General features: G+C 54.5%; 1 protein-coding gene across 9 annotated transcripts in view; it reads left to right on the top strand.

Annotated features, from left to right (window-relative positions):
* Positions 1 to 14,974, top strand: part of PRKAG2 (protein kinase AMP-activated non-catalytic subunit gamma 2) — a 279,228-nt gene that overhangs the window by 126,107 nt on the left and 138,147 nt on the right. For 2 of the 9 annotated variants that reach the window (XM_065884008.1, XM_065884006.1), the window contains exon 4: positions 5,262 to 5,267. The exons of the other annotated variants lie outside the window; for them this stretch is intronic. In XM_065884008.1, coding sequence (XP_065740080.1) covers positions 5,262 to 5,267 — 6 coding nt within the window. The remainder of the gene's footprint in view (positions 1 to 5,261; positions 5,268 to 14,974) is intronic. 9 annotated transcript variants of the gene reach the window in all.

Raw genomic sequence — 14,974 nt, 5'->3', positions numbered from 1 at the left:
GGATTTTAAAATATGACTTAGTTTGAGACGATCCCACTGCAGAGAGCGGTGGATGTGTTATTTCAGCTGAAGGTGCAAAGGAGAACTTCACACCCATCTTTGGGGCCACTGTGTAGAGCTTGGGAGTAGACTGTGAAATCTGGACTCTGTACCAACAGGGCTTTTAAAAAAATAGGTTACAGTTAATCGTAGACTTTTTTTCTTCCAGTTTTATTGAGGTACAATTGACATACAGCACTTTATAAGTTCAAGATGGACAGCATAATGATTTGACTCCTAGACGTCAGGAAATTACCACAGTAAGTTTAATGAACACCCATCATCTGATATAGATACAAAATAAAAGAAAAAGGAAAAAAATTTTCCCTTGTGATTAAAAACTCTTAGGATCACTCACTTAACAACTTTCATGTGTAACATCCAGCAGTGGTAATTGTATGTATCAGGGTGTACATCACATCCCTAGCACTTATTTATCTTATAACTGGAAGTGTGTACCTTTCGACCACCTTCATCCAATTCCCCCCTCTCACTCCCCAACCCCACTTCTGGTAGCCAAAACTCTGATCTCTTTTTCTGTGAGCGTGTTTGTTTGTTTGGTTTTGAAGTATAATTGCCTACAATACTGTGTTAATTCCTGGTACACAGAATAGTGACTCGCTATTTCTGTACATTTTTAAATGATCCCCCCGGGCCACCTGGGCCTTGACGTTCCTTTTTATGAAGTTGTCTCTGGTGTGCATCCTTGGATAAGCCAGACTCCCTCAGGTTAGCCCGTCCGATACATGTATTTATTTCACGTGCGCCCGGCTGGTGCTGAGAATGATGTGAAGACATAGGAGGTGCCTCAGTGGCTTGCGTGTAGGCTTGTGGTGAGGGACACCTACCTGGAGAGGGGCCCCCAGGACGGGCGCTAGGGCTGAATGCTCTGGGGCTCCCACGCGAGTTGGGGTGGTGTCTGCTCTGGACCCAGGGGTGAGGCCGGATTGGTGGAGACGTGGGGGCGGGGCAGTCAAGGAAAAGTCTAGAAAGAGAAGATGGGACCAGATTTTAGAAGACCTAGAATGCCAGGCTGGAGGGTGAGCCGAGACCTGGGGCTCCTGGGGGTGTGAGCGGGGAGCATCCTGTCAGGAGGGGGTTCGGGGAGGGAACTGGTGAGCTGGAGGCTTCACAGAGGGGAGCTTGTCCTTCGAGAGCAGAGCCCTCCAGGGCCTCAGCTGCAGCCTCCCCCAGCCTCCCCAAGGCTGCAGGCGTGTTGAGACCCGAGGCAGCCCACCACTCGCCTGTGGGCAGCCCTGTGGCTCTGAGCCTAATGTCTGGCGGGCAGGTGTCTCCCGGTGCCAGCCAGGTGTGGGCCCGGGTCGCTGGCCTGGAGAACCAGACCTGAGAGGCGTCTGGGGGGGAGAGCCGGGCCAAGCGGGGAGTGCCTGGGCCCTGGCCTGGGTGCTTGGGACATCACTGTGAGCTATCCGTGATGATGTCCCTTGCGTGGCTTCCTCACAGTTCATGTTCAATAATCCTATTAAGGCAGGTAGAGTAAAATGCGGTGGTGAGCAGCTGAGACCCAGAGAGGCCAGGAGACGTGGTGGTTACCATGGCAACCTGCCCAAGAAGAGGTGGGCGTCTAGCATCTCAGCCACCTTCAAGCAGCGCGGGCCTCGTGTCACGGGCCCTCCTGCTGCTGAAGGTGCGTGGGGTGGACCGCTACGCACCCCTCCTCTCCTGCAGTGACATCAGAGTATCCCCTTCTCTGCCGTTCTTCTCTGTCCCCACGCGCTGCTGCCCCCGCTGGCCATGACTCGGGGAGGCTGAGTCAGAAGTCCCCTCTGTCCTCCCTGCTTCTCATTCCTGGGTGACACAGCTGGTCACAGAATAGTGAGAGCTGATCGAAAGGGACAACGGAAGTGGCCCAGCCTAGAGGCGGCCTCTGAGCAGCTCTGGCCATGACCCTGAGGAGGTGCCCAGATGGCACCAAAGAGAGAGAGAGAGAGCGCTGTGCCTTCCGGCCGGCACACGGGGATGAGTCACCCTGGGGTACGCTGAGCCTGGGGGGATTACCCTCCCCTCCGCAGCCCTTCCAGGGTCTCCCTTCTCAGGGGTCTCCCGCTACAGCAGGGTCCAGCCTCCCTTCTCCAGGGTCACCCCCAGCAGGGCCCCGGTGGCAGGGGTAGAGCACTTGGAACCCACCCGTCCTGATGCCCCCATCCGGGTGCTTCTGCCTCTGGACTCACTGCAGCCACACGGGCGGGTCCACTCCTGCCAGAGGGTCAGTGCTCACCACACACAGATCTACCTCGAATTCCTCCAGCATCAAGCACCTTTGACACCACCTTGTTGATTCTTGACTAACGATGCAGTACTGTAAAACCTTGTTCGTGTAAATGTTGCTACAGCAGAAGCTTACAGAAACATGTACAAATCGTAGGAGGTAAATTTGCACAATTTGAACATACTCGAGTAGAACGTGCAGATTAAGAGACAGAACATCACCAGCACCCCAGAAGCCTCTCCCAGGTCCCCTCAGTCACTCCCCCCGCAAGATAAGCGTTGTCTGCTTTTGAACTTTGTATGATGGGTCCGTACGAAATGTATCTCTGTCTGGCTTCTTTCACCCGAACGTTATGAGATGCAACCCAGCCCATGCTGTGGCTGAAGTTCATTCACTTCACGGCTGGGTTGTTGCTGTCCTCTGCATGGACCACGCCTCCTCCATCGCCCACCTGCGGGCAGGCACTGGCGGGTCTCCAGTCTGGGGCTCTGACAGTTCCCGGAGCTGCTGTGAACGTTCTTGTAAATCTTCATGCGTTTCTGTTAGACACGCACTAGGTCTGCGGTAGAAGGGCAGGCATGTGCGCAGCCTTGGTGGATACGACAGCGTTAGCCAATGCGTGTGCCCCGCTTCCCGGGCTAGTCTGTAAGCAGGAGCCGTGGCTTCGTTTCCCTTCCCCGTGCTCCTAACCCAGTGCCTCAAGCTGCACAACCAGCCTTCTCTGCCCATCATCCAGCTCTGCACAAATGCAGGTGTTTTTCTCACCTGGTAATTGAGATGTAGCATCCACAGGAGGCCCCCAGGATCCTCTCTGAAGGGTAGTGCCCAGGGCCCCATGTCCTGACCTGCTTCCCCACTAGCGAGGACTCAGGCTCAGCCTGTTAATCGCACACGGTGAAGACAGGGCAGGTGGGGACCCAGTGGACTGGGGAGGGGTTCTGTTCTCTAAGGCTGCTTTCTTCCTGGGGCTCAGCGTTTGGGGTTTATTTATGACTGGGAACTGTGGCAGGACCTGGTTTGTAACCACCAGCTGTCGCTATAGCAACTCCTCACTTACACCACTAAAAATAGATCCTCTTCATCCCTGGGAAGAAAAATCAAAGAAAATCAAAGTTGGGGAGGGTCTGTCCGCTCAGCTGCGGGTCCCCAGACAGATTTCAAGGTACAGCGATGTAGCTCTTGGGGTCTCTTTCACCGCCCACCTAAGAGCAGAAAGGGCTGGGGTGGGTGTCAAGTCCACCCCACTGGCATCCTCCAGGCTCCTGGGACGCTGGCATCTCCCCTGCTCTCACCTCATCTGTCTTCTCCTTTATAGGCTGAACTGCAGAATTTAATCTTTAATTATAAAGTCATTTCACTTGGGCTTTATTCAGTTCCTTAATCTTAAATCTTAATTCTTCTCTGGGATTGTAAATATTTTTCAAGGTCAAGGACTTAATTAGTAGGGTGGTATGAGAACTCGAAATCCTGTCCTATGAGAAAGAGTTGAAAGAACTGGAAATGTTGGCGTGGGCAGGAGTGAACTTGGGACGGGTGGGAACAGTCTGCGGATACTTGAAGGACTGTCCTAGTGAAGACGGACTTCCTTGTTCTCATCCCACAGGAACACGGGACTCAACTCCATGGGAAAAGCAATATTTCGCCCCAAGAAAATATGTGCATTTCTTTGTAAAGCATTTTCTTGCGTTTTTAAAATCATGAAAGTAGTAAAAGAACATCTCAAAATGTTTGAAAACTGGGGAGAGCCCCCATGATGTCGAGCGCGCACGGCACACGAATACCTTTGCATTAGTGTACCTGTACCAAGCACAGGCTTTGGAGGGGACTGCTCTGGGAGAGGTACCTGGTGTGGACAGGGCGGGGCCGAAGCCAGCTCCACTCTGTCACCTAGTGGGGCGGCCATCCTCGCAGGTGGCTGTGAAGACTCAGGGTGACACCCAGAGCACCCTGCCCCCCACACAGCACTCAGCAGTGTCGGTTGTTATCGCCAGGGGTGTTCCAGCTGAGGGCGAGTTTTTAAACACAGGAAGGGAGATTTACTGAGACTCTCTGAGGTCCTGGCTGCGAAATTCTGGCTGGATTAGAACACAGATGTGGGTGAGAATGAGAAATTAGCTTGAAACGTGGAGTGGTCGGGACCAATAGTGCAGGAAGTGGCCCCCTGTGCACCGGCCAAGGGCAGGCAGGGGCATTAGGGAGCCTTGGATGTGGCCGTTCCTAGGGAGACCTCCCCTCTGCTCCAGTGGAACTCTCACTGCCCGGGAGCCACACACGATGGCAGTCAGTGATATATACCCACTCCTTTTTTTTTTTTTTTCATTTTTCTTATTGTCATAAAACATACATAACATACAATGTGCCGTTTTAACCATCTTTAAGTGTCTGGTTCAGTGACATTAAACACATTCATGTCGTCGTGCAGCCGTCGCCACCATCCACCTCCAGAATTTTCTCATCTTGCAAAGCTGAGACTCCGTCCCCAGTTAAACAACAGCTCCCCGTTCCCCCTCCCCCAGCTCCCACTGTTCTACGCTCTGTCTCTGCGAATTTGACTGTTCTATAAGCTCATATAAGCGGATCGTACCGTATTTGTACGCTCGTGACTGGTGTAGCACGTGTCGGAACGTCCCTCCTTTTTAAGACTGAATAATATCCCATCGTTACGTAGCTGCCACGTTCGCTTACGCATCCATCTGCCGTGGGCCTGGTCTCTGTCCGCCTAGATGGGCAGTGATGGGCCCCGTCCTTCTCATGCTGGACCAGACTCACGCGCTCGCTTCACGTGGGGTGAAATGAGCGGCCCCACTGCTGCCGGGCCCTCCCGGGGCTGCGTGTGCGCCCGCAACGGAGAGGGCCTCATGCCTCCCCTGCTGTGTGATGAAGAGGTGCTGAGGGTCTAGGGGCCTCCTCTGAGGTGCTGCTGGGTGTCGGCCCCCCGAGGGGATCTGCAAGCATCCCCAAGGGCCCTCGTCTGATTTTCTCAAGGTGCAAGCTTCGGGTCCTGGCATCATCCTCTGTTACGTCGTCCCTCCCAGGGGGCTCTGTGCCTCTTCAGCCTGCGCAAATCAGCACCAGCACCTGAGCAGGAGTTAGCTTGTCACACAGAGCAGTGGTGATGAGTGAGGGGTAGTGACTTGGGGTTAGGAAGTGTGTCTGGATACTGGGCCGGGGAGGTGGTCTGAGGGCACCAGGTTCTTAGAAGAGATGGTAGAGAAGCCGGGAGGGCTTCCAGGAGGAGGCAGCGGGCCTTGGAGACATGCCTGGCCTTCTTCACGAGTGAGTGAGGGCCAGCCCTGCCACCTGAGGGGTCTGGAGGGTTTTCCTGGGCCAGGGACTCCGAACAGCACAGCCCACGGGGGGTCACCTCTTCCTCGGGTGCAGTGTCTGCAGGAGCAGGGCAGAGCTGACTCGCTGTGGAGACCCTCCTGGGCTTGCCAAGAGGATTAAGAAGGGCTCTGGGGGCTTTCCTGGTGGCGCAGTGGTTGACAGTCCGCCTGCCGATGCAGGGGACGTGGGTTCGTGCCCTGGTCCGGGAAGATCCCACGTGCCGCGGAGCGGCTGGGCCCGTGAGCCATGGCCGCTGAGCCTGCGCCTCCGGAGCCTGTGCTCCGCGACGGGAGAGGCCACAGCAGTGAGAGTCCCACGTACCGCAAAAAAAAAAAAAAGGGCTCTGGGGCCAGAAAGGCCAACAGTTTTATTTGGTTGGGTTGGCTGAAACATGGACCCTATAGAGGAAGGTCTCCAAAGGCTTAGGGAGATTGGAAAGTTGGCCTAGATTCCCATGTAAGTCCTGCGCTCGCTCCCTCTCTCCCTCTCTCCCTCTCTCTCTCTCTCTCTCTCTCTCTCTCTCTCACACACACACACACACATACACACACACACACAAACACACACACACACACACACCTGGGATGGTCCAGAGGACACCCCTTTCACCAAGACGGTGACAGGCAGTTTGTGAGGGAGGCTCCTTGATCAGCTCTGTGGCCGCTCTCATCCGAGGTCAGAGATGACAGTGGGAACCGCAGCCACTGCTCTGGGAATCCTGAACGCAGTGGGGATCGCTGGATCCTGGGCGGCAGGGCCGTGTGGCGACACTTAATCCCCAGAGACGAGACGGGCGTGGTTACCGTGAGGGACAGCAGTGTCAAAGCAGCAGTGTGAACAGGCCGACTCCGGCGGACCGATGGCTGGTTGATCACGGCGGTCCTGGAGGTGAGGTAGATGGAGGCCTCAATTCTTACTTGAAAATCAATGACGAGTTCCAGTTCAAGTGAACCAAAGCCTAACTCGAATCAGAGCATCATGGCCCCTCAGTTAATCCCGAGGTTTGAGCCAGTTTACAAACCCAGAGCCCCTTGAACGAAGGGGAGGGTGGGTCGCCTCGAGAAAGGACCCCAGGATACTGTCAAAACTGTCCACTACTAACCTTTCTCCCAGCCTTCCCCGAAGCTGCCTGTGGCCTTTACCAGGGTGAATGCGTTGGCAAAAAGGTAATAATTAGACTCTTCAGAGATGAGTGTACACTGACTCTGAGCTGACACCAGCCTCCGGAGACCCAGAGCGTTGCTGCGGTGCCCCTGCCCCGGCAGGAGCTTAGGGAAGGAGACGGGGCTGGTGACTCCAGCAGAGAATTTCTCCAGCTCCCTGGGTGGAGGGCGAAAGTCTTTCCCGTCTGCAGACCTCAGTTTCCCCATTTCTGGAGGCTGAGACCTGGCGGGGGGGGGGGGGGGAGAAGGCCAGGGCTGTTAGAGACTGAGAAGTGGGAGCTGGTTAGAGGGTTCAAAGGCATTTGGGGAAGTGAGGAATGTCCTGTTATCAGAACCTGCAGCCCGTGTGTATCTAATCGGGTTGGGTGTGTGTTAGCAGCACGTCCAGAATAAGAGAGTGCCGGATGATGTGACAGCCCCTGAGCCGGGACTGGTGTTGAGCTGCTGGCTGACGGGGGACCCGAGGTGCCCGCTCTCCGTCCCCCACCCTCGCCGGCACAGAACCCCGAGAGCGTCTGTCCCTCCCCACCAGAACCTTGCTGGTTTCAGGAGAATGGACGAATTCTACCTCCCCCGGGGCCGCCAGCAGGGAGAGGCTACAAGTGACTGGGAATAGATGCTTGTCCTAGGCAGGTGTGATGCCCAGGGCAGGAAAGGAGCCCTGGTGTCTGGGGAGGAAAAGACTGGTCAAGGTGGAGCAGAAGAAAGAGGAATTTTCAAACAGTCCTACCACCTTTGCAGCCCCGCCCAGCGCAGGTCTTTCAGGCCCCGCAAGCCACATGTAGGGAGCAGCATTTAGCTTTGCTCTGAGAGGACTCACGCGAAGGACAGTCGCGGGGTGCCCCTGGCCAGCATACACAGTCTTTGTGCTACGTCCACAGGGGATTATAGATCTCAGAGCAGAAGGAATCTGAAAGGCCCTCATCCCAGCCTCCTGCTTTCAAGTGGGTGCAGCATCATTGCACCTGTTTTGCAAATGAGGCACCTGGGGCTCAGATAATTTGCAGAACACTAAGTGGCTAAATATACCGGGAGTTCCCAGATCCACTTCAATCCCTAGAATAATATTGTTTTGTTTAAATACATACGCAGTTGAATAGGTAATGCTCGTGCGTGCATGTTTAAACATTCAAAAAGTATAAAAAAGGTAATGGTAAAAAGTGAGCATTCTTCCCCGCTGGACCACAGCCTCCCAGTTTCTCTGTGCAGAGGCAATAGTTCAGAGACAGTCTATGCACTGACAAGCTTTTTATGTTTTTGTATCATACCATCCTCCTGTTCTACAACTTGGTTTTGAACCCCTTGGCTTCACTTCCTGGTGGCACATCGGGAGGTGCCCTGTTCCTTTTTGTGGCTGTACGTTGCTCCACTGTGTACTGAGTCAGTCCTCCATCGATGGAGCTGCTCTCCATCCTTTGCTGTTAAAAAAAAATGTTGCAACAAATACTGCTGTACGTAGTTTTGTGTGCATGTGTGTAATGTATCTGTGATATAAACTCCTAGGAGTAAAATCGTCAGGTCCAAGAGTACCTGTATTCCTATTGTGACAGCTTTGGCGGAATTGCCCTCCATGGAGGTTGTACAGTGTACACTCTCTAAAAGAGGGTGTTCCCCGACATCTCACCACACACTGTGATCAAAGCCTTTTGATCTTCGTTGTGTGGTGGTTTCAGAACTGAGCTACGGGATAGATAACCTTGGTGCTAGAATAGGGGCAAACATGTGGGCGTGAGGACACCATGCATTGATTCGGAGCCCACCCCTCTCCTTGATCCATGAGTGTTTCTGGGTATCACAGCAGAGATGCCCCTCCCTGTCCTGTGATAGCTCCTTGGGCTACTAAAATACTTCCACACGTGTTGCCCCACAGATCTGCGCGGTGCCCCCCAACAAAGGAGGTAGGGGCAGGGATTCTGTCTCTTGATTTTTACTGGAAACACCACAGTCCCCAAAACACCATGAGCTGAAGTGCCCCCGGGCAGTACCGCCAATGTCAAGGGCAGGCGCCGGAGGCTGCCCACCTGCCCACCGCGCAAGCACACTGCAGCCTGATGGCATCTTCACAACGGTAGCTGCCATCACGGCTTCCTGTGATTTTCCCGAAGGCGATGGAAGCCGAGGGCTGCTGGAAAACTCCACAACCCAGAGTTGGCTGGCTCAGCCCTCACCCGCGTCCTCCACTGTACTTTAACCCATGCTGCTGGCCGCCTCCACTGCCCTGCCCCCGTCTGCATGCTCGGGGGTGTGGGCAGCACCCAGATGATTCTGCCTGAGTCACTCCACCCCCCTTGGGACGTCTCCTGCCCCCTCCTCCACCCTTTGCGTTCCTCCAGGCCACCTATGGTGCTCCTGTAAGAGGGTTTACTGTAAGGTGTCCTCGTCACCAGTGCCCTCCTCTGTGCCCCCCCACTTGCCTGCAAGGCCTCCACGTCTTCAGCCCTGAGACCCTCCCGCAAACCATTTGTGGAAGAAATAAATGAAGGGCCCTAGGAAATGCACCCTGCTCTGGATTCCACATCCTTTGTCCTCCAACTCGGGTTCCTTGAACTCAGGTTCAAGGAACTTGAGGAACTCGGGAGATTTGAATATTTCTACTCTGTTCCATGGAATGTGACTGTACACCAACGAGATCCCATGTCCCCTCTGGTTACATCCTTCATCTCAGTGTCCCCCTGAGACCTCAGGCCACTCAGCCCCACCTGGCCTCCCCTTCATGTGTCCCACCGGGCCTGATGCCCAAAGTTTCCACTCTAAAAAAAATGTATATGTGTGTATGTGTGTGTGTGTGTGTGTATGTATATACACACACACACACACACACACACACGTATATAATTTGAGATATAATTCATGTACCATATAACTCATTCATTTAAAGTGTACGATTCAATGGCTTTTAGTATGTGACTCTTCCATAAACACACCTTAAGTTGAAAATAACAAAAGTCGAAATGCATTTAATACCCCTAACTTACCGCACATCGCAGCTTAGCCCAGCCCACCTTAAATGCCCTCAGAGCGCTCACATGAGCCTACAGGTGGGCAAAGCCCTCTAGCACAAAGCCTATCTTATGATAAAGTGTTGACTAGCTTGTGTAATTTACTGGACACTGTACTGAAGGTGAAAAGCAGCGTGGCCTTCTGGGTCCAGCGCGGCTGTCTGTCTGTCACGGTTCCCCTGGTGATCCCGGGGCTGCCTGGCAGCTGCGGCTGCAGCCCTGCCTCACCACAGAGGATCGCACCGCATATCACTGCCCAGGAAAAGAGCAAAATTCAAACTCTGAAGTACAGTTTCTGCTGAATTCGTATCGCTTTCACACCATCATAACGTCAAAAAATCGTCAATCAAACCATCGTAAGGCAGGGACTGTCTATATTCACAGTCACGCCTCTAGCACCGCAATCCATTTTAGAACATTTTCATCACCCCACGAAGAAACCCTGTACCCCTTAGCCATCACCCACTCCCACAGTCCTGAGCAACCACAAATCTCTTTTCTGTCTCCGTGGATTTGCCTGTTCTTGTCATTTCAGGGAACCATTCTCTATGTGGCCTCAGTGACTGCCTTCTTTCGCTCAGCATCGTGTTTTCAAACTTTTCGCTCTTTCCCCAAGGCCAGCTTACAAGGAGGGACCGATCAAGGTTGCGGTATGACCAGCTAACGTCCCTGAACTTAGCTCCACAGGAGGAAGGGCGCCAGGGAAACCAGAGTATTGAACGGCAGCGAAGTGAGGGGGAGACATCTTTTCTCTGCTGTCTTGGTCAGATCTGAGTCCACATTGGTTATATCGGAATCTGGGGGATACAAGAGATAACCAACTAATAAAAATAGGTATTAAAAGCTTGCTGTGCTCCAGGCACTAGGCCTAACCGTAGGAGATGTGTCAGCAGGATTTTGCAACGTAGGTAATATTAACATGCAGGACACAGCAGCCAGCTCCCCACCAAGTGCTCCAGCCAGCGCTGGAGGAATTCTGTGAGGACAACAGCGGGGAAGGAGTAGTCAAGGGAGGCTGCAAGGAGGAGGTGGCCTGTGAGCTGGGCCTTGAAGGGCACAGGGCTGGTTGGCAGAGGAGGGGAAGAATTCAGAGCTGAGGTATGTGTGGTGTTTGTACAGGGTTGCCGTGGAGACCAGGGGGACAGGAGCCACAGGGGAAAGGTTGGGCCAGACAACATCTACGAGAGCAATTGAAAGGAAACACCATCGCTTATAGATGTGTGAGGGGGCACCGGCCCGTGGTGGTGAATGCTCCACATCTGTCCACCCCAGACAAACTCCACTTGTACTTGGAGCTTAGAGACGCCCACCCTGCTGTGCCCAGGCCTCCAGGGCAGAAGGTTCTGGATGCCCCGCTATGGTCGCGGTGCCAGCAGCCAGCGGGACTTGGAGCGTGCAGCATGGTGGCAGCACCGCTCCTGCGGGAGCTGGCGGTCACCCTGGGTCCCCGGACGGAAACAGGTCCGAGGTCACCCCCAGCCACATGGTCACACAGCGTCTCTCCGCTGGCCTCTGGTGCCGGCCCTTTCTTCGGTTGGAGCTCAGTTCTAAATGGAAAGCAGATCCTGAAAGAGATGAGAGGGCGGAGGGGGCAGGAAGGGGGCATTTCTGAGCCGTGGAGAGGGGAGCGGGCCAATCCGAGAGATGGCAGCTCTGCAGGAGGGGGGGCTGCTTGGGTGTGAGGTGGGACAGGGCAGCGTCTAGGGCTCCATACTGCTCCCAGCAGGGACGGGGCGGGGGGCGCAGGAAGCCCGGGAAGGGGACTGGGAATGGGCGGACCCGGAGGTGGTGAGGGCCCCATCCTGTGGGCACACAGGGACACATGCCCGCCTAGGCTGCCACCCCTGCCCGAACACTTTAACGACCTGGGCATCTTCCAGATGCTCTGTAGGCTGTTCGTTCTCCACCCAGTTCACGTGCCTGGTGTGGTATGTTTCCAGTTGTGTTCCTTTAATGATTGGATCCCATGCCGAGAACAATAAAAACCAGATACCACTTCTCTTACTCTGGAAAACAGGGACCAAGACTTGGAGGCAGGCTTTTAATTCGGAAGGTGACCCCCGCAAGCAGGGAGGGAGGAGGAAGAGGGAGGGACCGCATAAGTGCACTACCAAGGTTACCAGGTGGGTCCAGGCTGGCTGAAGATCACCCCTGGGGGTGTTAACACCTCTGTGCTTCAGGGCTGGGCTCAGCTGTGGACTGAATGGGCACTGGTGGCTTCAGGGGGGCCCTGTCCACATGGGGGACTGTCCACTACAGGTGCCCTGGAATCACAGGTGGCTGGGGGGTGAGCCCTGGGTCCACAAGCCCTGCCTCACCAGGAGAGACAATGCCAGGGCCCCCTCTATCTCCCTCTGCCCTTCTCTGCCGGTCTCTGTCACCTTTGTCCCCCTCTAGACTGGGTTCCTGGACCTTTCTCACCAGTGCACATCTCCTAGAGCTTGACAGAACTTTGTTTTAAAAGCAGACGCTCTGAATGTGTGACTTCAGGGTGTCAAGGTCTGTTCTGAGTTATCTATTTTAAGAAAGTTGTTTTCCGCAAATAGCAGAAAGGACACACACACACAAAGCTTTAGTTTCTGCAGACCAGACTCAGCCAGCGCCATCGACCCACTCCGGAAGGCCCATGGTGTCGGTCTATTAGGCAGAATCTCCTACTTAGGGCACTCGTGGGCTACAAGCGACAGAAAGCCTAACTCAGACAGGCTTGAACAATAACAGAACCCGGGTAGGAAGTGGAGCCTTGGTGTGCTGTGAGGGGCAGATGTCAGGGTGGAATTCAGCATTGAGTGTGACCTCCCAGGAAGGATAAAGGGAGGAAGCAGGGGCGGGCAGGGAGAGCCCTGGGCTGGACGCAGCTCTGACACTGGGGACCGAGGGGACGGGAGGATGGGTAGTGAGAGCCCCAGACAGCTGCCCATTTCAGAGGCGGCTCCGGCCAGGTAGACGGGCATTGCTGCTTCAAGCACCACGTCCCCTCCCGCAGGATCAGCCTGCCCTCGCTCCACATCAGTCGTGGCCATGGCTGTGGCTGGGAGCACGGCCTCGGGGCGGAGGGGAGCGAGGGGTGTGCTCTCCAGCAGGAGGCCTGAGCAGTGCATCTTCCCGCCCAACGTGGCAGCTCGTGCAAGGAGCTGGGCCGGGCCGAGCCTGGGGACGGGCTACAGGGTTCTCTCCAGGCTGGGGAGCTTTGCCGTCTGGCACTGACTCTGCTTGCATTGCTCAGCTCCTCAGAAGATACACGTGGTCTCTGGGCAACGGTGGGCAGGGGCGACATTTCAGGCACTTCCCTGCATACCCTGCATTTCCCGAGTTTCAGGGCCTTATGCTTAACAGGGCCTCCGGGACTAGTTGTTGAGGGAGAGAGCAGGAATCCGCTGTGACTGAGAAACCGCTGGTCACCTGGCAGGCTCGGAGCTCTGAGCTGCGAAGGCAGAGGGCAATAGGCAGCCCTTTCAGATTCACGAGGCTGATACGGAAAAGAGAGAGGACACAAGTTCTTAAACAGAAAGGGGTGGGGGAGGGGCGGGGGGCGTGCCAGCCCGCGCTCAGATCTGGTGAATGAGAACTGAAAAATCCCACTGGGAAGTCAGCCTTGGACTCCATGGAAGGGGGTCCTATTGGGCCTGGTGTCAGTTGGAGCTCCTAGCCACAGGCCTAGAAATGAGTTCTAGCTTGTTTAAGTGGACCCCCCGCAATGTATTAAAGGGTATTGAGTAGCTCACAGAATCCCCAGGATGCACAGAACCAGGCTGGGTATTCCCAAGAAGTGTCCAAAGTCCAGAGCGAGGACACTGGACTCCCACACAGCGCTGGACGTGGACACCGTGACCCCATGCCAGGCCCTGGACATGCCAGCAGGACTTTTGCACTGCTATGGACTGAATTGTGTCCCCCACCCCCACCCCGCTCCAAATTCATATGTTGAAGCTCTAACCTTTAATGTAACTGTATTTGAAGATAAGGCTTTTAGGAGATAATTAAGGTTAAATGAGGTCAGAGCAGGGAAACCTAATCCCATAGGATTGGTGGCCTTATAACAAGAGGAAGAGAAGAGATTTCTCTCAGCAGCACTTGACCATGTTGGTACCTTGATCTTGGACTTCCCAGCCTCGGGGAAGTGGGAAAATAAATTTCTGTTGTTTACTCCACGCAATCTGTGGTGTTGTGTTATGGCAGCCCAAGCAGACGAAGACAGCCACCCTTCTCCGGAAACCAGGGGATCCTGCTTTGCACCTACTTCGGTGCAGTGGGTGCTGACTCTGGCCCAGGACGTCCACCCATCAGTCTAGGTCCCATGGGGGCTTGCCATCACAGCCCCTGGGGGGCTGGGAAAGTGAGTTTTTGAGCCCCTCTCCCATTCTAGAGACCAAGCATAGCGAAGATTTGACAGATGCTGGGTGGGCAGAAGAACTGACAAAGCCCTCCCAACATCAGGACAGTGGACTTGAGGGAGGTCTCCAGAAAGGTTGGGACCAGCTGCCAGGAGACATCGCCCGTGTGGTCATACTTCTTGGCAAGTCACCAAGTCTCAGGATGGGTGATTAGCTTTGTAGGCTAAAAAAAACACCCCACTATTTTCAGCACACCAAGAACAGATCTATTTCTTGGTTCATAAAAACTACCCAGAGCTAAGGTTTTCTCACCTCCGTGGCACAGATAATGGGCACGTGTGTGGACCAGCATACGTACACCAGCACTCTACCAGCTGGGCGACACAGGGAACCAGTCCAACAGCTGCAGGGGGATTGCAAGGACGATCCGGAACGGGGCCGAAGCCCGGCCACCCTTCCCGTAGACCGTGTGTGGAAGGGTGTTTGTAGCTCCCTGCTCTGTGCCCTTGGATGACCGTTTTCCCACTATTCTCTTCTCTTGGAGTTTCTCCAAAAAGTTCTTCTTATTAAATTAGAGTAAACTCTTATTTCCGTCTCCCTGCAGGTGACGACAGGGCAACCTCGTTCCTTCTTTTGTTTCCCCAGATTCTTACGGGGCAGGTCACTGCTGCTCTTGCTTACTGCCAACACTTATTTCTAGAAAAGGTTACGGAGGCTAAAGGTGTAACCGCTGTCCCTCCCCACACGCTGAGCCCCACCCGGCTCGGTATGTGCCCTCACCTGCCCCACAGAAGTGCACATCTTCGAGTCAGTTGCTTGCCTCAGATCTACATGTTTTCTGAAGTGTGATAGAATTTTATTAATCTCTGTGCCTTGCAAAAT

This window comes from Phocoena phocoena, chromosome 9 (assembly GCF_963924675.1).
Source record: "Phocoena phocoena chromosome 9, mPhoPho1.1, whole genome shotgun sequence".
Classification (NCBI taxonomy): domain Eukaryota; kingdom Metazoa; phylum Chordata; class Mammalia; order Artiodactyla; family Phocoenidae; genus Phocoena; species Phocoena phocoena.
The sequence above is the reverse complement of the archived record's forward strand: the minus strand, read 5'-3'. Positions and strand labels throughout refer to the sequence as shown.